The sequence below is a fragment of the Orbicella franksi genome, chromosome 15 (assembly GCF_964199315.1).
Source record: "Orbicella franksi chromosome 15, jaOrbFran1.1, whole genome shotgun sequence".
NCBI classification, from domain to species: domain Eukaryota; kingdom Metazoa; phylum Cnidaria; class Anthozoa; order Scleractinia; family Merulinidae; genus Orbicella; species Orbicella franksi.
Window position 1 is genome coordinate 15,681,853 of NC_138159.1, and position 24,443 is coordinate 15,706,295.

The following is a 24,443-nucleotide window of genomic DNA, read 5'->3' on the forward strand; positions in this document are numbered from 1 at the left end:
AGTGGCATTTATTTAGTAATCATATTGCACTGTAAGTAGTTTAAGTGTTAGTATTGTAAGTAACACAAGTTATCATATTGCACTGCAAGTAGTGTAAGCATTAGTATTGTAAGTAGTGTAACTGATTGCATTGTATTGTAAGTAGTGTATGCACTGTATGGTAATTAACATAAGTAGTGTAAGTCTTAGTATTGTGAGTGACGGAAGTAATCATATTAAATAAGAAGTATTGTAAGTAGTGTAAGTAAATGTATTAGCCTTGTAAGTAGTGTTAAAGTAGCTGTATGAGTATTGTAACCAGCATGTGGGACAATCATTAAAAAAAGAAAGAAAAAAATTGAGCCTCTTTTTAAACAAGTACACTTGGAGCCTTACTGTCAAGACCTATGGCTGATATTCTCCCAGTACAGCTCTCACACTCGGTTACTGCACCTTTCAGTAACATGCAGACTCTAAATTTCAAAGCTCAACCGACAAATGAGTTTTTCACTATTGTCAATCAAATGTTCAGCGGCTCCTCCCAGCTTCCAACTACTGCCAAGCACTCTGCAATGAAATCGTTGAGCACAGTTCGGACAATGAAACAGTGCTCGGCAGTAATCGGAAGCTGACTTCTGACTGACGGTAGCGAAGAATGCATTTGTCGGTTGAGCTTTGAATTTTAGAGTCCGCATGTTAATGAATGGCGCAAGTAATAAAGATGAAATAAGTTTTGTTAAATCTTACATTGATATCGGTGGTAAATGCAGGTAGCTTTCTTATTTCTAGGTTGTCCATGGGCCCCTTGTCAAAATGCAAAACCCAAGGAAGTTCTGTGTCACTGGAAAGTTTTTCTTGAAGTTCCTGTAAAAAAAAAGAATAACAATTTGGTACAAGTCTTCATACAGAAGGGATTACTAATAAACTAACAAAACAAATTCTGAAAAGTATTACCCCTGAATGAGGAAAATAAAATTTCATGCTAGTAGGCAAATCCCAAATGCAGCAACCCAACAGTAACGGTCCTACTAAAGTAAAGCCTCAAATGTACCTTGATATTTACGAGAACAACATAGCATTTATGCTTTTCATATTTGGCCACAAAAAAAAATATCTTCAAGTATTAAATTGTTAAGATATATCAGCCCATGCAATGATGGTACACAATTGAGCTAACTGCAAGAAGTGAACCGCAGTCAGCCATAGAACACTTGTCATTAACAGGGCCCTGAAACTAAAACCTTGAGAAAATAACTCCTAGTTTAAAAATATATGAACCTGGCCAAAACTTTCCCCCCACTCCCCCTGAACAATGCTGAAGTTATTTAAATGCAGAAGATGGGCGACACATCTTGACACCTATCATTGTCCATGGGGAAGGGGGGGGGGGAGTAAGTTCAATCACAATATCAAAAAAAAACTACAAGGTGTCCCAACCTTTGACACAAATCAATTGTTGCAGTAGCAAATATGCATTTTATGCCAATCTGAGGGGAATTTTGATTCAAAAACTTGATGTACATTGTTATTACAGAACTATTATTATGGAGTGCATACTAAAATTAAATTACCTCAAATTTTGGCAGGTCCACATTGACAGGATCTGGTAACTTGCTTAAAACCATGCTTATGATTTCTTTGGTTTCTAAACTGTCAATTATCTGATAGCAAACGGAGAAATGGCATCAGGAATAACAATGGAATAAGAAGAGAAATAATCAAATTACAATCTGACAATTAGTGGTTTTAATGAGTTTATTATATCTGTCTACCTCTCCTTTCTTAGGTCCTACGTCTCCCTTGAAATACACCAAGTCATCACTGTAACCAACTTCTTTACATAACTTGGCACTTGCTTCACAATCAACAGTGCCAATGTTTACCAAGTTATCCTACAAAATACGTATTAAATATACGATATTAGCCTCAGGATAAAGATTGTCACCATTAAAATATTTTGCTATAAATCTTACAGTCTCAACCAAAATAAGTCTACATGTAAGTTTGTAATACTGTACATAAACTTCCACTAAATAAATTTGCTGATCTCTGAGGAAAAAATGCTGAGATCAATTCTTTTGCTCAAATGTTTGCATAATAAAGATAAAGACATATGGCTTATTGACCAAGTGTGAGGTCAAGATGGCTGGATATTGGCCAAGTTCTTTTTTAAAGGTCCATAAACTCGCAAAAAAAGAACGAGGCCAATATCAAGCCATCTTGACCAAACAAGCTTGGTCAATAAAGGATTTATTATATGGCTTTCTGGTAAATTTTTCTTGCGGAACACGACAGGTGGTCCCGAGCAGACAAGATAGGTCCATCTTGCCCACTTGGGTAGCCAATCACAGTGCAGGATTTGATTCATCTTGCCCGCTCGTGGAGCTGGCCATATAATAATACAGCTTAAAGGTTCTTTGCACGCAATGCATGCCTATGATGCAAGTAATAGAAAATAATAAAAGAAAATGTTGACTGCTCATTGTGTGGTCATGAGTTTACTTCTGTGTCTCCCAGGAGTGATTGGTATGTAAATTCTCCTTACATTTTTAATACACTATCAAGCAGACAGGTAATGAGAATGTGGAAAAGTATCATGTAGGGGATATTGTCTTTATAGCATAGAACATGAAATTCTCAGGACTAGCCAACAAGGTAGTGTAGTTAGGACAATTACGGTAACTCTTGGATCTGGGGATTGAAAGATATTAAACCTGCTGGGAAGGATCTGGGGGGGGGGGGGGGGTACTCCCATAAAAATTTGGTAGCGGTGTATGGCCTACCTCCCAAAACCCTTACCCTATAAAAGTCCAAAATCTGCAATTTTCTCTGCCCTATTTTGACCTGACCAAAAATGAGATACCCTATTTAAGACCTTACCCTTAAATCGATACTATAAAGGTTACCAAAATATAATGCTATACTATAAAGCTTACCAAAATAGCAGAAAGTTTAATTCTTGTTTCTGATGAAAGGCAATCTGTAATGTCAGAACATAAAAACATCATTGGTCTTTAATACTAAATTGATGATTTCTAGTCCATAGTGCCCACTCTCAAGGGTTTCATAGTAGTGTAGACAATCAAGTGAGTTTCTTACCTCCTTCTGGGACACAGAAGTCAATCAACCAAGGTTGATCACCCTTGTTTATATGCTTTTCAAAGTTACCTGTAGTTGAGCAATAAATCCCATCATTACATGTATACGGTAAGCTCCATGAGAGGGCAAGAAGAACCAAATCCTGCACTGTGATTGGCTACCCAAGCAGGCAAGATGGTGCTATCTTGCCTGCCCAGGACTACCCCAAAAGCCATATAATAAATCCTTTATTGACCAAGCTTACTTGGTCAAGATGGCTGGATATTGGCCTAATTTTTTTTTTTGGAATGTTTATGGGCCTCGATTCCATCTCGCTCCATAAACATGCAAAAAAGAACGTGGTCAATATCCAGCCATCTTGACCTCACGTTTGGTCAATAACCTTTACATATACATAAGTATAGCAAGTTTGTTGCTATTACTATTAAACCACCTTATTACCAAATTTATTGATTATTTAAGATCCAAGTGCACATTTTAGAAAATTTAAACTTAAAACCACAGACATCCATCTGAGGCATGCATCTGGCAATCAAATCGTAGCCAAATGATGAAAAGCATCCATCACTTGTGCTACCACTCACTGGACAGGCGCAACTGATCATGAATATGTCTTTTCACAAGTCTTTAATTCTTAAGTTATGACAACTCAGGAGAAATCATTCCCTTATACCTTCGTTGACACATATTTCACCCTTGGCTACCAATAATTCAAAGAAGCACTTCTACCTTCCCATAAATCAAAGAGATTCACTTCTAAAGAGTCCAGTATGAACTTGACAAGGGATCTTGTACTTCTTGAACCACGATGGAACTCATGCTGCACACAACAGAAAAATGTACAAAACAAGGTTAACAATCAAATAACAAACCATGGGCCCATTTCTCTAAGGCCCCGAAAGGTTTTCACAAGAAAGTCATAGCAAAATCTCAAACCTTATGATCACATGCAGTAGCCTGTTTCAGTTGCGTGATTATTCTTAACATGAAAAGAGGGTCACTTCATTCAAGAAGTTTCAGGCATATACCCCTCTCTGATTTTAGATACAGATGAACTAAAAATGGCTTTGTGGTCTCAAAAAGTTTCCTTTCAAGAAATGGGCCCCAGGTCTTGTGATTTGTGCTCAAGTTCTGATTCACAGACATTTGTGTTCATCCTCTTACAAAGGAGAAGACCATCTTCACACCTTAAATGGAGGGAGCTTGGAGTAACAAATGTAACGATTCAGTTAATGGCGCATACTGACGTCAACAACCGAAAAGATTTTTCATTAACAATTTTTTTTTTCTTGAGCACTGAGAAAAATAGATAATTATTGTTTGCAGCCACTCAGTTGTATTCTACAGGAAATCTGGTTCTCTTGTCAATTTGTATTCGCTGATAGACAATTTTATTTTTGCCCACATCCTGCTCTTGAAACTGAAATCTATTCAAATTCTAGGCTTAAAAATACACAAAATTGATGTAAACCAACTACTCGCCCTCATTTTCTATGAGCGATAGTCAACTCGGCTCACCTCATCGACTATTTGCACATAGAAAACTCTGGCTCGCAATCTAATTGTTAAACATACTGACACTAGACCATGCCACTTACTGTTGGATAAAGTACAAGAGACGGATAACTGTGAATTCCTTGTCGTCGACACAAATTCCACTCTTCTTGACAGTTAACGGCACCAAATCTGATAACTCCCTCAAGTTCCTGCGCAACTTCTCGCCACTAAAAAGGAGTTTCCAAGAAACCAATTTTTGGAATCTCTATAGCACTACAACTAAGTACTGTAAGTATCTACACCCAGGGACGTACAAGAAAACTTACACAGTCAGTAGTCTTGAGGTATATCATAATTTACATTCAAGCTTGCAACCCTTAATGTCTAATTTCTCTTTACATGGTCCCACTGTCTTAATGGTTAGTGTACTGGACTGTAGCCAATAGGCTTAAAAATCCCAACTAGCAGGAGGTGGACCAGTTGGCTATTTACCGGCATGACCAAGGAGTTGAACTAGGGTCTACTGGAAACAACTCCAGCTTAGTGGTCAGCGCGGGACTTGAAGCCATGACCATTGGATTTCAAGTCTGGCACTCTAACCACTTGGCCATACTGCCTCCCACCCGAGCCATGCCTGGCTTGGGTGACCCCATTACAGGTGTTCTTAGGCAAGACACTTTACTCTCACAGCACTTTCAGTACTTCTCTTCACCCAGGTGGGGGAATGAAAATACTCCTTAGCTGGTTGACAACTTAATGCTAAGCTCTGGTTGCATGGAGCACTTAGCCCAATACAGATTTCACATGGTCACATCAAAAAAAATAATAATAACTGACTTATCATTGAATGCTGATTCTTTGAGTGCTCTTCTAAAGCCAAACATCAGGTCCCTAACTTAATTTATAAGTTCTCAGTCATGAACGGACTGTAATGAATCAGATATGAGTTTCTATTACCTCCAAAAATGTACAAAATATATCTTACCGTTGGTGCTAAATCATGACAATGGGAACAAAATGGAGAATAAAAGTTAATGAACCAGATGTCATCACTTCCTTCCACAGACACCTCTAAAAACAAAAACAAAAAACAGATTGAAACAAATCATTCAATTTGTAATAATTATATAATAATTATCAATATGTACATGCACATCCAGCTGGAGAAAAAATAATATGGGTTTGTTGTTATACTCACGGAAATCAGAATAGCTTAATGTAATAATCTCTGGGTCATCATCATAAATTCCTACAATAAAACCACAACAACAACAAAACAGTCAAGATCACCGAGATACTACGCACACTCTCATTGGTCCATAGGTGTATGTAAACATGGTTGTGACATTTAACATTTGCGCATATTTTTGAGAAATACTTTTAAAAGCAATATAGTCAAGTGCACTCCATGTTTACATAGCCTCATCTAAACACTTGGGGGATTGGGAGAGTTCTTGAAAGTTATACAAATACGTGACTGCGTCTCGGGTTTGCATCGCTGTCTCAAATTCTCCACCACCTTCCCTTCCCCCCCTCCTGTTTAGACGAGGCTATGTAAACACAGAAAAAGTGCTCTGTTGCTAGTTAAATACAGTCAAGAATAAAGAAGAGTGAGGAAATAATGAACAATCCTCCAGACTAACTTTGGAATGTGAGAAAGAGGCTAACAATTTTTAAAGAACTTTTAACTCAGCTGAACAAAAAATCAGAAATTAATAAATTAAATAATATTCTTAACTCACCAAACTCTTCATTAAAATAACTCCAGCTTTGATAATGCCCTCCACCAAAGTGGTCATCTTTCAAGCCTTCCTCGCCATACAAATCATACTTTTTACGCAGTTCTTCATCTGAATAGACAACAGAATTTCCACAGCTAAGAATATTTCTTGTAATACAAATTTCAGTTTCTATAATTCTGAAGAAAAATAATGAAGGTGTACCTCTATACAGGCCATTGTTCAAAATGTTTGGATCCTGCTAATTTGAACCTGGTTATTTTGAATTGCCCATTATTTCAAACTCACAACCATTTACCTTGGATTTGAACAGTCATTTAGTGTCAGTTACTTTGAGCTCCCGCTATTTCAGACTATTTTTCTTTTCCCCCCTAGAGTTTGACATGGCGGCGAAATAGGATACACTAGCATGAAAGTCATTCACACTAGTGAGTAGCCTACAGAAATTTATTATTAGGATGACAAATTAATTTAAAATTAAATAACTACTGACAATGATCTAATCTCTTACAGTACTTCATCTATAGTTTGAATCCTCAACAGTTTCCAGAAAAAAAATGACGTGCCAATTGGGCAAGTAAAGGACAGAGTCCATGCCACCATCCCAGCTGCAAAATCCATCAGCACCAAGCTACCAGGAACAATTTTATTAGCAAGCTGCATAATCTCAACCTCAACCGTGAGTAACTTGATATATTCAAATATGCAGTTCCCAACCATATTAGCTGGTTACTTACTGGCAGGAGTAGGGGAGCAAGGGATTTAAAGTGACAGGGAGATGCCATTCGAAAATATTTTAACTGAGCTTGCAATTCATGATTTTGGGTATGGGTTAATGACACGTGTTTAAGTTAAAAGTTAACACCATTTCTGATTTTCCACAAAAATATAATCCTAGAGTTTGGCTATTATATTTTATTCAGAGCATGTCGAAACAAAGGAAATCACCGTGAAACTACTAAAGATAATTATTAAAACACACTTTCAGGAACATAACTCACAGTAAAGCAAATTAAGATTTCTCTTCACCATGCAATATCTATAATTTTGATGGCATCGAAATTAGCGGATGCTGGCTATATAAGGTCCTTTAAGAAAACCAGAGTTGTGTATCTAACCTAATTTACAATCAGTTCCCACAACAGAAACTATGATCATGAGGTCAAGATTTCTATCGTGAGATAGCTGACGAGGGTGCACCTGAGTCAACTATCAAGCATAAAAATAGAGAGCGAATAATCTAATATAGTGCAAATCTACTGGTCATTCTAAACTTTCTCTAAATCTTACCCACAGACGCTTCAACAAGTTACACAGAAGTGGCTGTAACAACTGTATACTGCTATGCTACTCACTCTCTACTTAACAATTAAATTATGACCTCGAGATTTCCATCGAATGATAGTTGATGAGGGCGCAGCCTGAATGATCTTATTGTTTTAGTATAAGTCTACTATAGTTGTCCAAAATTTTAGCTAAATCCTCTTCACAGACACCTCAAAAACGCAAAGCGGCCGCCAGTTCGTTAAGTAACTACAACAGGATAGATAATGAGTGGCATAGCCAATCAGAGAGCGACATTCGTGATAGAACGCTAGTAAATTTATACTAAAACAGAACAGATAGTGAGTGAGTAGTGCAACCAACAAGAAAACAGCATTCTTGATGGAATGCTTACTAGTAGATTTACACTTCAAAGAGATATTAATTAGGCGACAGGACATATTGCAGAATGGCATAAAAACTGATCATTCAGTGCAGCTGAATCAAAGGAACAATATCACTGTCTTCAAATTAGAGATTCTGTGTTTTCAGCTGCTAGAAAGCACGAGTTAAGATGATTAGCTTAATTAAACATCACGAAGTGGAATAAAATTAAGTACTGGAATCAGGTGAACATATTACTACCGCTGTGAAAATTGAAATTCATTTAAATAAATTGCCAGAAAGTGCAAAATTGTAGGCAGACCCAAAGAATGTTAAGCCGGGTTATTCAAAACACTCTTTGGTGCAGTAAAATAGTTTCTAAGACAGGTTTATTAGAGAGCCAAATGTGTTTGTGACATTGAAACAAGGTCTCTAATATATAATACCTACCTTTTAAAACTTCATATGCTTTATTAATCGTTGTAAACCTTTCGTGTGCTTGAGGGTCATCCTGTTAAATAAAAATGGTTAGAGGAACAGGAAACACAATAAACTGATGAAGGAAAAAAAATTATAAACACATGCATGTGTCGTAAGCTAACTTACCGGGTTTTTATCCGGATGAAGCTTAAGAGCTAGCTTTTTAAATGCTTTACGAATGTCCTTTTGGCTTGCGTCCCTAGATATTCCTAATAATTCATAGTAGTCCTCGGAGAACACTGGATAATATAGAAAACTGGAAAATAAGATAAATAACAGCGGCTTATTCATTCTTTACCGGGAGTCCTACAATTCGTGATTTTGAAAGATCTGACATAACAACTGCTTCCCAGGCCCCTTATCTCACGCGGCTGACACGTCAAGATCTTATATTTCGCGTACTGCGCATGTTTCATTGCGCAGGCGACGTGTCCCTTCATGGTTGTTGTGATAGGTTTCAAAATTGCTTTTTATTTTAGAGTTTTATTTCCTTCTGAGAGAAAATATCAATTGCATCTACCGTATTCCTGGCCTAGGTGTAGAAGTATTTTAATCATTTTTAAAATTAAACCTCTGTCCCTTCTGTCAATGCGCTTAGCTACACCTAGCCAGTTCTTAAGAAAGAACGAATATTTCCAATCAAAATAATAGGTTTAAAAATCCCAGCTGACGGTAGGCAGAACAATTGGCTCTTAACAAGTCAAGCATGACCGAGGAGTTGAACGAGGGTCTACCGAGAAACAGCTCTAGCTTAGTGGTCAGAACGGGACTTGGCGGCTAAACCGCTTGGCCAGACTCCGCTCCACTTACTGGCCAATAAAGCCAATGTAAATGATAGTTTCACCTGGTGAATATACCTGAGCGCACCACAGTTTGTTCAAAGGGAGCAACTGGAGACGCGCGCGAGAGAGAGAAAGACGCGCGCGAGAGGGTCGCGCGTGCTGTGCGCAATGCTTGGAGCAAGTTTGTATACTTGCAACTTCATTTGGGATTGACGAACGAAATCGTAACGTTATCACGCGTGATCACGGAAAGTTTGATGGCACGTGACAACTGCGTGGAAAGTTTGCGTGACATTTTAACCAAATAGGGAGTGCACGGAAAATTTGGCCGGCAAAATAATGGGTGGGTCTGTAAAAGAAGTTCCCGAAGCAAACAAATGGTAACGATTTATGCGATAAGAAACCTAATTTAATCACTTATTGGGAGGGAAGACCTTAACAAACGTGCTAGAATGCGGTCGAAACATTTCACACATAATGGTTCGCAAACAAAGGTTTAGTTACCCTGGTTACAAAGAGCAGAAGAGTCTTAAAAGCTTCCAGTAATGTCAACAGAAATGCTAAAAGAAGCTGAAGAACAAATAGAAAGGAGAGAAGGCAAGCCACAGATCTAGGTATGTAAACTTTGGCTGTTTTTGAATTAATCTTCGCATTGAAACAGTCTTTGATTAAAACGTGAGAGGGCAATAAACGACAAGATTATTTCGCCTGTTGAAGCTGTCACTTCGCCGAGCGTGGAATTGTTTTTGTTTCAAGTTACACACTGAGTTGAGTCGCGAAAAGCGCAAGGATTTAATTATTTCCAAATCTATAAATACGCTGCCAGATTCAAAGTCAGTTAGGGATTTTCAACTGCATGGAGACACAGAGGAGATATATACAAAGACAGGAGCTCTGTCCGTGAAATTACACCACTTTTTCACTTGGTTTTCATAAAACAGTCATAAATCGTATCAACAGCACAGCAAATAAATTAACTGAACAGAGTTTCAAGGCAAAGACTTGGCAGAACTCTTCCTTCGGAGGCTAGGAATTTTAAAACCTGAGTTGATTCTCGAAAGACGTTGTAACATTTGTTAAAGCTTCCTTTATTTTCGGCCAGTCTTAACCGCTGGGTTTTAAGAAGTTACCGGAATTTGGTCTGCATTCCTCAGTAGACGGTTTCATGTATTAAAATGCTCTAAAAGTCTGATTCGTGATGTACATTTGTGTACATTGGCAAAGAAACAATCCGCACCTTTTACTACATCGCTTTATACCAAAATTTATTTATGATCCTGTCGCCTTTACTTTCCAATGGCGATCGTTTCGGAATGAGAAGTGCCATGTCGAGTGGATCTTTTTCTAAATAAATTATAACACGAACCTTGGACAAATAGTGTCAAACCTATAACTCACTATCTCTCTCAAATCATGAGGTCTCGCTTTGAACAAACAATTAAACGACAGAACACGGATGTGAACTGAGTTACACTTCAAACCTACGTTTCTTTCCTTGACTGGTTGTAGGCTTCATTAGGGGCGGGCTGGGGGGTGGGGTGGGGGTCTGAGTATCCCACATCCCGTTAACTGAATTTTGGCCTAAATCCCGTATCCCTTTAATTCTAATTGAAAAAAACTAAACAATTCCCACTTTGTCTGCTCTATATCCCGTTTTATCTGATCTTAATATCCCATATCCAACTGCAACCCCCTCCATTAAATTTTGCCCAAAAATACCCTGTATTTCGTCAAGTGTTTACCCAAAATTCCCCGTACCCGAAAACCCCTAATAGAACCTCTGGTCGGGCAATCTTAGCGGGTAAGTTTCTGAACTCGTTGATTGTTCAAACGAAAATTAAAGAAACTGTCGAGACATGACAGGACGTCAAAATTTAGAACTTTAGTTAGTTAGCTTGTAGCTTGAAACCTTCTGCATTCCTGTCCAGTGGTCCCATACTTTCTTTTCCTGAGGTTGCAAAAAGTGCGAAATAAAGGAGTAAAAATGGCCAGATTCATTACAGACTCTTGAGATCTGTTTTGCTGGTTTTAATTTCTATATTCGTTGTTTGTGGGAGGTGAAAAGAGAAATTCACATGATGGCATTTATCATTGCTCAAAATATTTTTTGTTCATGGGCGATCGTATTCTTTGGCATTTGGCCCAACTATAAATGTGCTTCCTATTTATACAATGAAAACAAATGAAGGTTGTCACAGGCCTTAACAAATAACTTTTTTATAACCCTGTTTCATTACAGGTGCTAATCAAGATTCCATATTGGTGGAATGGCCTGGGAAAAGAAGTGAAACGAAAAGAAGACAAAAAGATGTCATCTTTTTAGTCCTAAAAGCTGTCTTTCTGTAACGGAGAAAACCGCGATCTGGGCAACTTGTGATTTAAAAAAGATGTTGCCAATACGTGCACAGTTTATTAAAAATACAGTTTTCTATTATGAGAATTCACTTCAAGTTTTTTACAAGATAAAACAAGTCTAACCTCCGACCTTTCACGTGAAAAAAGGGTCGCGTTCAAGACTATTGTTCAAACCCGTAACTTTGGAAACAGAAGTTGTTATCAAATTGGAATCTACTGGGTTGAATATTAGAGTAATTGGAGATGACAGCACAAGTCCTCGATATGGCATGTGAGCGAAGTAATTTTATCTTTCCCGTGTCCGGCTACACGCAGATTGTCAGACGGCGAACTCTTACGAAATGGACTAATGTTCATTTGGAGACTATTGGCTTGTCGGTCGAAGATGTGATCGATCTATTAGACAGCGCAACGGTGGCGAAACTTCTGTCAGTTTTGTCGGGAAGACACATAGCTGTGCCGATATTTCAACCTAAGCGAAAGAAACGTCAAGAGGTCGGCTGGAGGAATATTTTCAGTTTTCTAGCGAGCCAAGAATTCCCAGAGGAAGTCATAGGTAAGATTCTGTATGCTTTTAACGCTGCTAAATTGCGTGACGGGATCAAAAATTGCTGATGTTACTTCAGTAGATCGAAATAAACATCACATAGAGATCATATCATAGTAGATGAATGTAGTTATTGCAACTGGTTTAAATGTTAATCAAAACAACAGATGATGGACTTATTTCAAATCGCCGGATTTTCTGTCTTGCTCTAAAATAACTTCATTGCTTTCGGGCTCATAAAAGTCTTTCTGTCGTGAGAACAAACATTCGAAACAGAAATCATCAAGGATGTTGCTACAAAGGAATAGAGTTCAAAAAAGACGAGTGTCTTGGGTAATGTTCTCTTCCTTGTCTGATGATTACGTCATATTTATTAATGAATAGTTTCTATTCTAACGATCTTCAAACCGCACCCGATTATTATCTGAAAGTAAATAATCCTTGCACTTGTAATAAATATTTCTTGTATCTTCTGAATGCTTCCCTGGGCCACACTACGGGAAGGAATTCATAATCACTTCGCCGCGCTGTAATCCGATTTCTAAATGCACGTCATACTTTAATAGAGCAATTAGCCTACAAATTAACACACCTGGGTTACGGATATCAACATTTGCGAGTTTTTCAGTTTTAAAAAGAAACGACATATGATGGTGATTTATATGTCAGATTAAGCTTCAATACTCAATTAAGGTATTTCGCAAGCTCTTTCTGAGATCTTTCGAAAATATGTCCATCGCGGAATTACGGAATGGTTTAAGGTCAAAAGCGTTCTTGGTCAACATCCTTTGTTATTTCTATGAGGTTTCCTGGAATTGCCACGCCACTCCTCAACGCAGCGCACGGGGGAGGTGTTGGGGGGAGGGGATGGGCAATTTCTGCTAAATACAGTGATGCAAGGGACCGCAAACGAAAGTGCTGCCGGTATACGTAAGATCTGTAAAAGATCTGATCAGCCAAAAATAGAAACATAACAATGAAGCAAGGTTGATTACTACATGGAAAACGACATGATAGACTCAACCAGGTCGAAACAGCTGTCCACGTTTGTCCTTCTTGGCTTTCAGTTTGGACTCTATTATGCTTTCTACTTAGTAATGAGCCTTGCTTCATTTTAATTTTCTGGTGTATAATTTTTTTTTTTTTTTTTTTACTAACCTTTAGGTTGTCCATACGTTTTTGGCCGGCGATAGCTTGTGCAAGATTTTTTTTAAAATTCAAATTCAGGACCTGGATAATGGGCCGGAAAACACTTGCTCGATTTTTTTCCCATGGCTCCCGATTCAAGATCTGTTTTTTTTTTCCAGCAGTTTTTCCCCTGCAGGAAATATTTTTGGGAACTGATTGCCCAATCGTCCCCCACCCCTCTAAAGAAATAATGATCCGCCCGTAAGTGAACTTGATTCGAAGACAGGTAATGTACCTCGCGACTTCCAACTTATAGCGCCATCTTTGCCGTCCCAACGAAACTGCGAGGGTCTGGGCTCGATCGTCGTCCAACTTGCGTTCCCAGGCTGCTCTAAAAATTACTGAGCGCGTCCAAGATAATTTTCATGTAGAGCTGGTTGTTATGGGAAAAAAAATTCTTTCTGTGAAAGAAATTGCCATTTTTCTAGAAAGAATACAAAATATTTGAAGAGTTTTGCTGCCTGATTTCATTTTGATGTTGTATTGTTTTTTTGAGCCCTCAACGAAAAATAAGATTGAAATGTCCTGCTATTTAATGGTTAAATGCCGCACTAATCCCACCAGGATTTTGTTGTCACATCCTCTCTGATTATATTGACTGTTAATTTATGAAACTTTTTTGGCAGCAATGCGAAGTGTTTTCGACACAAGAAGCTATCTGAAATTATCATTATTATTTGAGCGTCGCTCCAGTCTGCCGTGGCAGACTACCTGTCAGCTGAAAGACACTTATGGAAATTCTTCTTAACATATGTATATTTGTTCTTTATGCAAATACTATGAAGCTCTTTGACGTCCGCATGACATGTGCTCAAGACTTTAAAACCGCATCAACATTTAGCCGATACAAACGTCTTTCGCTCCGTCGAACGACTCTTAATATGTTATAACATCACGGGGGAACTTCTACAGCATCTATAGAACGACACAAAGCTGCTCAGCTGGACCTTAACATTCAAAAAGTCTCCTTCTTCCTCTCTGGATCGATAAAAGCGTACAGAATTGCTGCATTTTGAGGTAATTTTTTTCCGTTTTCGTTACAGTTTATTGTTTTCTTTTGAATCAATCTGTGTCCCAGTTTAACATTTTATTTCATTCGGTCGAGCGACAAAAACCTTCAAGACGGCTTAGATTATCCATTGATGCGAGCAACCAATAATTTCTTTGACTTCTGTTATTTTTTCGCTCTAGCAAATAAGCTTACATTTCAAACAACACGACTGAAATATTATTTAAGATATCTAGAAATACCCATCTGGTTTTTTTTGGGCCAAGCTTACTTAGAACGAATGAAATTTAGTGCAGTTCATCTCGCTTTCTTAATAGCAAAAATGAATCAATAACAAACGAAAATGTCTATCCAGAACTACGAATAACAATAATTTACGTATACTGCTTGAAATACATGTATAAACGCATTGAACCGGTTCAAAAACACATTTGTACACGGCTACAATATTTCTGTTACTTGTACGACCCTTTTGGATACTCATATAAAGCGAAAAATCGTTTTTAAATTCTTTCTTTGGCACATTCGTTTTCACATCTGAAGCTTCGAGCCCAGACAGCTTTTTCTTAATTCATAATAGTTCGTGCTCGAGGCGCGGTTTTAGTAGAAAATAAAACTGCAAATCAACTCGAGCAATTTATGATTTCTTAATTTATATAAATTTAGCCGAAGGCAGCTTGCTGCCTTTCGTTGTATCGTCAGATTAGGATTTTTTGAATTCTCTTAACTCCAAGGGGAGTTGAAAATATATTCCTTTTCTTCTACGGTGCAGCTGAAATATTATTTATTTATATTCGTATTTGTTTTTGTATGTAAGTGGAGTATGCTAATGCAGGGGAATTTTCAAAACTCTGTTTCTAGTACTGGTAAAGAGATATTTTTCCCTTAAATTCTCCTATATATAAGGGTTAATTAAAAGCACTAACACTGAATTGCTGATGTTTTTGGGCTGAAATTAATACCACCAGGAATTTTTTATTATTCTACCTGTGGGCACAAGTTGCTTCTTTGTTTACGAAGTGTGCCCTGTATGAGAAAAACAAATTAGTACGGAGGGAAATATGGACAGTTGCCAGGCTTGAAACTTGGAGCAGACGAAAAATTAAGGTGACAGCAATTTGGAGCTACATGTAAGAGATTCACAAATTAATTTAATTAAAAGTCAAGACGATATTGTTCGGAGGATATCGTTTTGTTTTCGATTCACTCTAAATGATCGTTGCCACACGCAGAGTTCGTGGTTACACATTAGACAAAATATATTTAATATTTCCATGCAGACACGAAACCAAAAATTGAAATGCTGCTTTTAAATGCTCTTTATATTTTATGTGTTGTAAATCTATTGCTTTGGTTCGAATGAAACCCTTCAAGTTATATAAGGGAGGTATGAAGGACAACAAGACATATTTCAGTAATTTCTAGCAGTCTTTGAATGGCTTTCTTAGCAGGTACCTGCCTCTTGAACTGAAGGCTCTTCTGGCCAGCAGAAAAACAAATTACTTTTCTGGAAAGAAAACTTAACGTGGGAGGTATAAAAAAAAATTTAAATTCAAGTTTTGTATAATTTGCAGGTGGAATAGGCACAGTGCTTTCAAAAGCATTCAAAGGGTTTCAAACCCAACTGTGTTCATTTTAAAACGGTAATAAGTTATGCCTTTGCGTGTAATTAAATACCTGAAGTATGTTAAGATCTTGTTTTCTGGTAACTTTATTTATAAATATACATTGTATCGTCGAGTAGAACTTAAACAAACAATGCATCAATATGTCGATTTCGGGTCGTTTTCACGGATGGTTGACGACTCATTGTCATGAAAAATATCATGTTTGTTTATTATGCGTCACATCATTTATATTTGACCCTAAAAAATCTTTTCACTTCGTGCGGACCTGCAGATTTTATTTACATTTGATAAGCGCGGGAACAGTTCACTTTTCTTGCGATAAGACTGAAATGGAAAGTAGGCGCAAAGTGTTAAAACGTCTTGGATGAAGGGAGAAGTTAAACGTATTTCTTCCACTTTATTTTTGACACCTTTTCTATTTTCGCACGTACAACAAATGAGTCAAATGTGCGCATGCCAGAACGTGTTAAGTGTAACGTGGCGACGCGCAAAGTGGAAATATATAGACACTTGGTTTGTTTTACACGACGTTCGTGTTATGATACCCAGATATCAGTAGCGCTCTCATTATTGACATTATTTGGTACCCTGGTTAGGTCACTTTTAACTTTATATAAAATATGCCACAAAGAGTCCAATCTGAGTGCTGTCATTGCCATTTTAAGCCGGTTTTCTGATAGACTTAATTTAACTTTATGAATCTTTTTGCGATTTTTTTGTTATGACCTGCAAGCAGACTCTAGTGTTTGAGTTTTGCACTCAAGCGCTGGTTTCTGGCTTTTCGCTTCAGCGTGCGAGCGAGTAGAAGAACGACGTGGGGGTGGGGTGGGGTGGGGGTGGGGGTGGGAGTTGTCATTTTGGTTGTCATTAAACATTTGAATATATGAGGTTTTTCTAAGGATCACATCGAACCAAATACATGGTTACATGTAAGAGGAAATCTTGAAAGTTCAGTCAAGGTTACATTTATTTGCATTGAGCTGGAATAAAGATTTTCACATTACAGCTATCTTGTTGAATTTATTCCTTGCAGATCCTGTTAATTTTATTCAGGGGGAGGTCGATTTTATCCTCGCCTTAGTGTGGAACTTGGTGATATTTTACCTCATACTTCCTCTTCAAGTCATGTTCGGTCAAACGGAGACCTCCGCCAGAGATTTTATCCTTTCATGGGTTCGTGAAAAACTACCTAGCCGGAACGTGACAAATTTCGACACGGACTGGCAAGACGGTGTGTTACTATGTGAACTGGTGAACGCTACTCAGCCGGGGCTAATACCGCCAAAGCTTTACGCAGACAAGACAAATGGCGAAGGAAATGCCAAGCTCGGGATGCAAATTGCGCATGACGCGTTTGGAATACCGCAGGTTATTTCCCCGTTTGACTTGGCGTCGTCGCAGCTCGACGAGTTGAGCCTGTTGACGTACTTAGCGCTGTTTTGTAAGTACGAGAGTCTGAACAAGGGGACTGGAAAGAAAGCTAATAATGGAACGCCAGGGTCGAAGGACGAAGAGATCGCTTGTAAAGCATACGGTTCAGGACTAAGGGCCAGTGAGCTTGGAAAAGTAGCTGAGTTCGTCGTGGAGTTAAACGGTGCTAAACCAACCGACATAACCATAGCAATCGAGTGCAAGCCACTTCGGGGAGCTGTACACGAAGAGAAGCCCGATTTGAGTGTGAAACCGCTAAGCAGGAATACATACTGCGTGAAATATTTACCCACAAGACCTGGTGATTACGTGATTAGCATTTTGCATTGTGGAGCGCACATATTAAGAAGCCCATTCTATCTGACTGTCCCAGAACATAACGGTGTTAACGCCCTGAAGGCATCCCCAAAGAACCATCGAAAAGATTTAGTGAATGGCACTTCATCTACTGGCCATGAAATGTCCTCGAATGAGAATCACTCTCCAGTATCCACCCCATCAACAAGTCAAACTAGTTCTCCAAGTCAGTCTTCAGACGATGAACTCAAAAATCACCCACCCACTCCTCCCCACTTGACAAATGGATCAGCATGTCCCAGAATCCCCTTGAATACTGCTGAGGGACCGGGCCTGATGGCCGGGGAGGTTGGTCGCGTGGGCAGATTTACTGTTGTGACTGATAACTCCACTAAAGGCCCATTGAGCGTCTGCATCAGCTGTCCAGCGGTTTCCATCCCAGTTCCTTACGTCAAAAGCGCAAAGAAGGATAATTTCACAGAGCATAGCGTGTTGTACATACCGACGGAGCCTGGTGCTTACGAAGTGTTCATAAAATGGGGCGACATGTCAATCATCGGCAGTCCTTTCAAGGTCTTCATCAACAACGTGTCGGAAGACGGCTCTAACGGGATGTCCCGCGGGAAAGCCGATCTGGGCGGGCGCGGAAGAATCCGGGTGTATTACGCCGCAATGTCGACAAATCTGAAAGTTCGCAAAGACAATGAGATGCTAGAGAAATTCTTAAAAGCCAAAGGTATTTCAAGTCGGTCTGATTTTGATCCTTGGATTGCGCTTGATGTCGGGATGAGCAAAGCGGAGAGAGACAAAGTGTTTTCCAAGGCTGGGACTCGTCATACACCCATGGTATTCGCTAATGATGTGTTTATCGGCAGTTATGAGGACGTGATCATTATGGACAAACAGGGACTGTTTGATAAATACTTGAAATAACTGTTCCCAAGCAAGATATACAGGCAAACGTTTCCTGTTGTCAAGATTACTGCACTGAGCCGAGGAACTTCACTCCTTGATAATTTAGACACAATTAGACATTGTGTATAAGCCGAAGAGACAATTTAAGGAAGGAATTCAGAACTGCATTTCCCGTGTGTATATACTTCTGACGGAAATGTCTCACGAGGATAAAATAAGATGCAAATATTTTTGTTTAGGGCCGTGCCGTTTGGTGACGGAGACCGTTGTCTAACACAGTGAGCCCGCAATGCGTGCAGAGCAATAGCGGAATAATTTTTTTTTGGAACATTGTCTTCAAGAATGTCAATTTCGCGGAAAAGAAAACACATTTGGTGATTTCATTTTGGGAAAGGTTGTTTCCTAATTGGTGAGAAAGGCTATTAAGCTTCAATGCAAATCGAGTCATTAAAAAGTTCAATATTTGGTGAAAAGTTCAATATTTTTGACTAAGAGCTGCGAAAAGTTGTAGATCCAATTTACGTCTTCGTTAGGAGACATCGTTGTGAACTTGAGATTAAAATGTAGTTTCTAGTTGTAGGTCTAGATGGCACCAAAAAAATATCAATTAGAAAACCTCAAAGGCAAGCGAAACAGCAAAAAAGTTTGTTACCTGAAGTTTACGTAGAAGCTATACATTTTGGATGGAGTTTTTTGAAAATCTTCAAGTTTGTTTGCCATTAATCTTAACCATCATTGTAGCTTTTTGCTTAATATTTCTTGTCGGTTTTTTTTTTCTACATTATGAAATAATTGTTATGTGTTTGTCTTCGATTGGAAGGAATAATGATCATTTGAAACATTTTCGCGAAAAATTAGCTCGCTTATATTGATTTGAAACCGATACTTGTTATTGTATCTAATTTATTTCATCGTTAAGTTATTAAACTTGTATCGGACATGGATCAATTGAGTTCGTGAAGTTTTCGGCTTTATTCGGACGCTCCGACTGTTACCGGGAATACAAGTGACTCTGATGCTTCAAAAATTGAACTGATTCTGTTAGAAGTTACGTCGACGCGGGAAACTAGAACGCGGAAAATTTCTCAATGCATTACAATAGTTCTATAATTTGGTTAAGTCAAGAGGGATAGAGGGGGAAGATTGTTAATCCTACAAATAGGCCTCATTCTCAAGGCACTTCCTATCAGGTTATATCACAGAATTAGGTATTTCTAGATCCTCCTGGGATTTCTGAAACAAGGAGTCTGAAAATAGCTCGAGTTGGGTTACCTTTGGAATAAGGCTTAAAGAAGGGATTAACTCTCTCACTCTTATCTTCTCTTGTCAGATGATTCTGATGTCAAAATTTAATTCATAGAAGTTGCCTTATTTATTAAGAAGAGTACAGAGTAATATAGAGTAATATAAACAGCGAGATACATCAAGACACACTACTGGCACATATGCTTAGCTGAGTGGTCTCAATGAAATAAAATTAACTATTTGTTCTTCCACTGGTGTCGAGTTTATTTTACCTGTTACGAAGTATTGGTTTACAAAGCAACTACCAACAGATGCAAACATTAAAAGAGCCCTTAGTTACCAAACACGCTCGAAGAGATCAAACTGCGCGAAACCCAGTACAGTGGAATCGCGATTTTTTGGATCGACCTCCCGATAACCCGAACAAAAAGTCGTTTCCTGCTCAGTCGAATACTGTGATTTTACCCCAGATTTCTCGAGCTACTCACTTTCTTACAACAAGTGTCGTTTCCTTAAGAGGCTCGGAAAATGGAAATCCACTGTGCTAATAAATTTTTTTGTTTGTTTGTTTCTTTGGGGTGCGTTCTTTTGGGGTGATCTGGATCAGCGATCCAAGATCACTCGGATCATGGTGCATCAAAGGAACCGATGAATCCACTCTGGTCACGGATTCATCGGTGACCAAAGGAACATCATCTAGTCCTCTTTGTCCCATGGGGGGCATAGGGCGTCCACAATTGCTTTCCATTTCTGTCGGTCCTGAGCCGCTCTTTTGGCTTCACACCAGGTCATGTTGATCTCCTTCAGGTCCTTCTGTATACTTCTGCGCCATGTAGTTCTGGGCCTGCCACGTTTCCGTGTTCCTTGCGGATTCCAATCCATCGCATGGCGCGCTATGTTTCTCTCACCCTTCCTTAGTGTATGACCAATCCATTTCCAGCGTCTTCTCTTTATGGTGGTAATAATAGGCTCTTGTCCAGTTCTTATCCATAAATTTTTGTTGGAAATCACCTCAGGCCAATATACTCTCAAAATTCACCTCAGACACTTGTTGATGAATGTTTGTACTTGCTTTGTAGAAGCTGTCGTCACTCGCCATGTCTCTGAACCGTACAGCAAAACTGCCTTAACATTGGTGTTGAAAACTCTAATTTTGGTAGCTGTACGCAGGTCTTTGCTTCTCCAGACTGGTGTAAGTATGGCAAAAGCTTGCTGTGCTTTCTTTCTTCTTGCTGTTGTGTCTTCATCCGTTCCTCCAGTCTTATTCATCACGCTACCAATCTACGACTGATCGAGACGAACCTCTCCTTGTTGAATAGCATTGATCCGCATCACTTAAGTTTTACCAGGATGGATCTTAAGGCCTACTCTTTGTGCTGTGGTGTTCAGTCGTTCCATTTGGTTGTTTGTATCCTGAAGCCTCACCCTCGGATTTTGTTAATAGTTCCTTTTCTGGTTTTGCCAGAGGATTATGGAATTGCTTACATTCTGACCGGCGTAGACTTACGAAAAGGTTGTTTAAAAGACAGGGCTTCGGATTGAGGATGATAACGTTGACGCCCATTCCCTAGTCTTGATATTGAATACCCATAATTATTGTCTTATGACTGTATTTATAACAACTTCCCCTTTTCACAATTCTCTTCATCATTAGCCCTACTTATCACTGCTCAACCTCGTTCCCCAACTCTCTCTCTACTGCAGAGAAGAGAGAGCCTGGGAAATAGGTTGATCACTGCTAAGATTCAATGCACTATGCTTACGGGTTTGGTAATTTACTTTTATTCTTTTTTCTTTTTCTCGTGACTTAATATATCATTTATTAAAGGACTCGCCTCGATTAGCCTACGCTATAGGCGGGTATTATAAGTTGTAATTTGATTTTGATTTCAATAAATAAAGAAAGAAAGAAAAAGAAGAAGATGGTGACCCAGCCAAGTACAGTGGAATTTCACACCGTTATCACGTATATATTTCGGTCATATTTTGGGTTCCTGAGAAATTCTGGGAACATTTTGTCTCAACACAATTTTCAATGTTACCACGTTATTTTGAAACCTTTGTTTTCGTTCAAAGTTATGCCGTTAAAACGACCAAACTTGCGAAATAAATCTTGTTGTTGTCGATAAACTTATAGAAAAATACTGCTGAGTAAAATGCGTCTACTTTGTACAATACCATGCAAACAGGAGTCAGTGGGGGAGGGGGTGGTGTCAGATTAAAATTATAGCTATAATTGTATCATTTTACTATTGGCATCATAATTTTGACTTGTTATTCAACATTTGACGGATTTTTTATGACCCGTTGGTTGTCATATTCACTGGTTCTGTGTTACATTTAAGGGGGTCTTATACTCTCAGGTATAAATTTTTCTCCAGAAAACCATTTTTTTGGAACATGAAGATTCAACATCCCTGTCCATTTGTAAATCGTATTTTGAAACGATTTTCCTCTAATTACTCCTGCATTTACGTTTAAATTAAGAAATCTGAACACTTCTAGCTATATTTCAACATAGCAACACCCATAGCAACCATTGTTTACAGTTTAAAAGTACTCACAAAATGGATTCAATTCAATACATTTTAATGATACTTTACACAAACGCTTTAAAGATGTGTAGTTATGAGAATTTTGCATCATGGTCCTGAACATTATTTCTTCTACCATCTTATACGCTCCTTATACTTGGATAACATTTCTATGACTGGTGTGTATTCGGGTGTTCAATGAAACATTTATGTAAAACCTTTAAATATACCCCTCCCCCTGCCCCTAACCTCCCCCCCCCCCTTAGTTCACAGGGCTAATTTGGGCTCTCGGAGACCGAAGTAAAACTTTAAAGCCTTATTTCTCAAAATGACCAAATAGACGGATCATCAATATCTCGCACACGATATCTCCACTGGGTTTTAACCGAATGTTGTCAAATTTTCAACATTGATGAAGGACACAATTATCTAGGTCTTAAACCTCCAAAATTTGCAATTTATGAAATTTTTTCCTGTTATTTAGTTAATATAGTTAATATTAGTTAATATTAATACACTTTTTCAACATTTCACGAGAAAAACCCCCTCAAAACACTGTTTTCTGAGGTTTGTCTCCTGGACAACTTGCTTATGGACAGGATGAACTTAATTCCATGCTTCTCGAACCATTCATTATTACGTTATCGTGTTTATAATGAACACCACTTTTTAACACTAAGGAGCTAGTTATTCATTAACTATCGTGGCACGTGAGCTGGAAAAGCTCATTTTTGAAGTCAGAGTGCAAAGTCCCTTAACGTGATACCAAAACTGTTCCACAGAGTTATTTTGCAAAAAAAAAAAAATTTAGGTATAAGACCACCTTAACGTACAATTTGGATCGCTACACTCGTGTACGTGTAGGTTTGTCTAAGTAATCTTATTCCAAACTCGTTCCCGGTCGCCATTTACGGGTCAGATTGGATTGTTTCAAAGAGGAAGCGATCTGGATCGAGTGATTCGCGCGGAGAGCTATGGGAAGACGCGGGAAAAGATTCGTCCCTTCCCATGACACCCCGTGCGCCTTAATCCACCCTGGTATCCAATCCTCTCTCCCCACAAAACACGTAACTAGCGACTGGGTACGAGTCTGATCTTATCCTCAGAAAGATAGATTTCCTTGCATAAAACGGATGTCGAGGAAGGATGCTTGTCGAAAACTTTTGCCGGATAAAAAGATTGAAATTCCATTGGAACAAGTTTTTATCGGCGTGACTCAAGTTCTTCTTTTTATGACTAAAAGTATTAATGTAAGCTCTTGCTCAATTTCCCCGCTCCTTTTCCAAACAGCGGCTCATAATCGAGCCACGAGCCCTGTCCCATACCAGATTATTGACTACAATAGGCCACGTTCGATATACCAATATTCTAACTGGCTCCGAGGCTTTCAGGACAAACTTCTATATTTGCTGTTATTTTCTTTGTATTCAAGTCTCTTCTGGGAATTGAGAGACAAAAGAAACTTCAAAAAGTTTCAATTTTGACCCGAAAGTGGAGCCATGCTAGAATATTGATACATCGAACGTAGCCTTTTTCAATTCTTGTGGTAACATATCAATTAAGAGAGACCGTATTTCATCACATTTTTTACACAACGAGAAGAGAGAAAACATGCAAGGCGCAGCGGAGAATGTTAGATCATGATAGATTTCACGCTGTTTGTAAAAGAGATGAAACATTGTTTCGAGTCTATAAAAGCCGGGGCGAAAACGGAGATGTGATTCTGGCCTTCTCCCTCGTATCAGTATCCCCACTTTTGTGTTTCGTTGATTTCAGTTTTTCAGTCAAAGGAGTTAACATCGTCTGAGTCGGTGAACAGTACGGCCGTGAGGCTCCTCATTTTCTGCATGGAAAGAAAAAAAGTGTCATTACAGACATGATACTGAAGGGAGATTACGATTATCTACACATTCCTTTCTTTTTATTGCTATGAAACATGACCTTCAGATTATAAAATGAAGCAAACATTTGAAAAAAATTCCCGTGTATTGTTCACGAACTGGGAAAAAAGCCCTGCCAGATCTAAAAAAAGATACTAGGATTCTAGGAACCGGGTTTTAAAGAAGCCATA

At 38.6% G+C, this 24,443-nt stretch overlaps 3 protein-coding genes across 3 annotated transcripts in view; 1 reads left to right on the forward strand and 2 right to left on the reverse strand.

The window, feature by feature from the left end:
• LOC145469391 (endoplasmic reticulum disulfide reductase DNAJC10-like) overlaps nucleotides 1-9,060 on the reverse strand; it is a 21,139-nt gene extending 12,079 nt beyond the window's left edge. Inside the window, exons 1-12 of the mRNA XM_081453095.1 lie at nucleotides 8,568-9,060; nucleotides 8,412-8,472; nucleotides 6,318-6,425; nucleotides 5,774-5,824; nucleotides 5,561-5,646; nucleotides 4,677-4,802; nucleotides 3,808-3,898; nucleotides 3,079-3,147; nucleotides 2,916-2,959; nucleotides 1,752-1,871; nucleotides 1,551-1,640; nucleotides 727-843 (exon numbers count right to left, since the gene is read on the reverse strand). Of these exons, the coding sequence (XP_081309221.1) occupies nucleotides 727-843; nucleotides 1,551-1,640; nucleotides 1,752-1,871; nucleotides 2,916-2,959; nucleotides 3,079-3,147; nucleotides 3,808-3,898; nucleotides 4,677-4,802; nucleotides 5,561-5,646; nucleotides 5,774-5,824; nucleotides 6,318-6,425; nucleotides 8,412-8,472; nucleotides 8,568-8,732 (1,128 nt within the window). The 5' untranslated portion in view covers nucleotides 8,733-9,060. The remainder of the gene's footprint in view (nucleotides 1-726; nucleotides 844-1,550; nucleotides 1,641-1,751; nucleotides 1,872-2,915; nucleotides 2,960-3,078; nucleotides 3,148-3,807; nucleotides 3,899-4,676; nucleotides 4,803-5,560; nucleotides 5,647-5,773; nucleotides 5,825-6,317; nucleotides 6,426-8,411; nucleotides 8,473-8,567) is intronic.
• A 55-nt stretch (nucleotides 9,061-9,115) lies between these two features.
• On the forward strand, nucleotides 9,116-21,534 carry LOC145469393 (filamin-A-like). Its single transcript, XM_081453097.1, has 3 exons — nucleotides 9,116-9,837; nucleotides 11,463-12,134; nucleotides 16,984-21,534. The coding sequence occupies exons 2-3, from the start codon at nucleotides 11,822-11,824 to the stop codon at nucleotides 18,609-18,611; spliced, it is 1,941 nt and encodes a 646-aa protein (XP_081309223.1). The 5' UTR covers nucleotides 9,116-9,837; nucleotides 11,463-11,821; the 3' UTR covers nucleotides 18,612-21,534.
• Nucleotides 20,535-21,107, reverse strand: LOC145469252 (uncharacterized). Its single transcript, XM_081452940.1, has 2 exons — nucleotides 20,878-21,107; nucleotides 20,535-20,820 (listed from the first exon to the last, which is right to left on the reverse strand). The coding sequence occupies exons 1-2, from the start codon at nucleotides 21,105-21,107 to the stop codon at nucleotides 20,535-20,537; spliced, it is 516 nt and encodes a 171-aa protein (XP_081309066.1).
• Nucleotides 21,535-24,443: the final 2,909 nt, after the last annotated feature.

Coding starts and splice junctions, on each gene's coding strand:
- LOC145469393 (XM_081453097.1), top strand. CDS start 11,822: ATGACAGCACAAGTCCTCGATATGGCATGTGAGCGAAGTAATTTTATC. Junction 12,135..16,983: donor ATTCCCAGAGGAAGTCATAG/GTAAGATTCTGT, acceptor TATTCCTTGCAG/ATCCTGTTAATTTTATTCAG.
- LOC145469252 (XM_081452940.1), bottom strand. CDS start 21,107: ATGAATAAGACTGGAGGAACGGATGAAGACACAACAGCAAGAAGAAAG. Junction 20,821..20,877: donor TTCATCAACAAGTGTCTGAG/GTGAATTTTGAG, acceptor TTTATGGATAAG/AACTGGACAAGAGCCTATTA.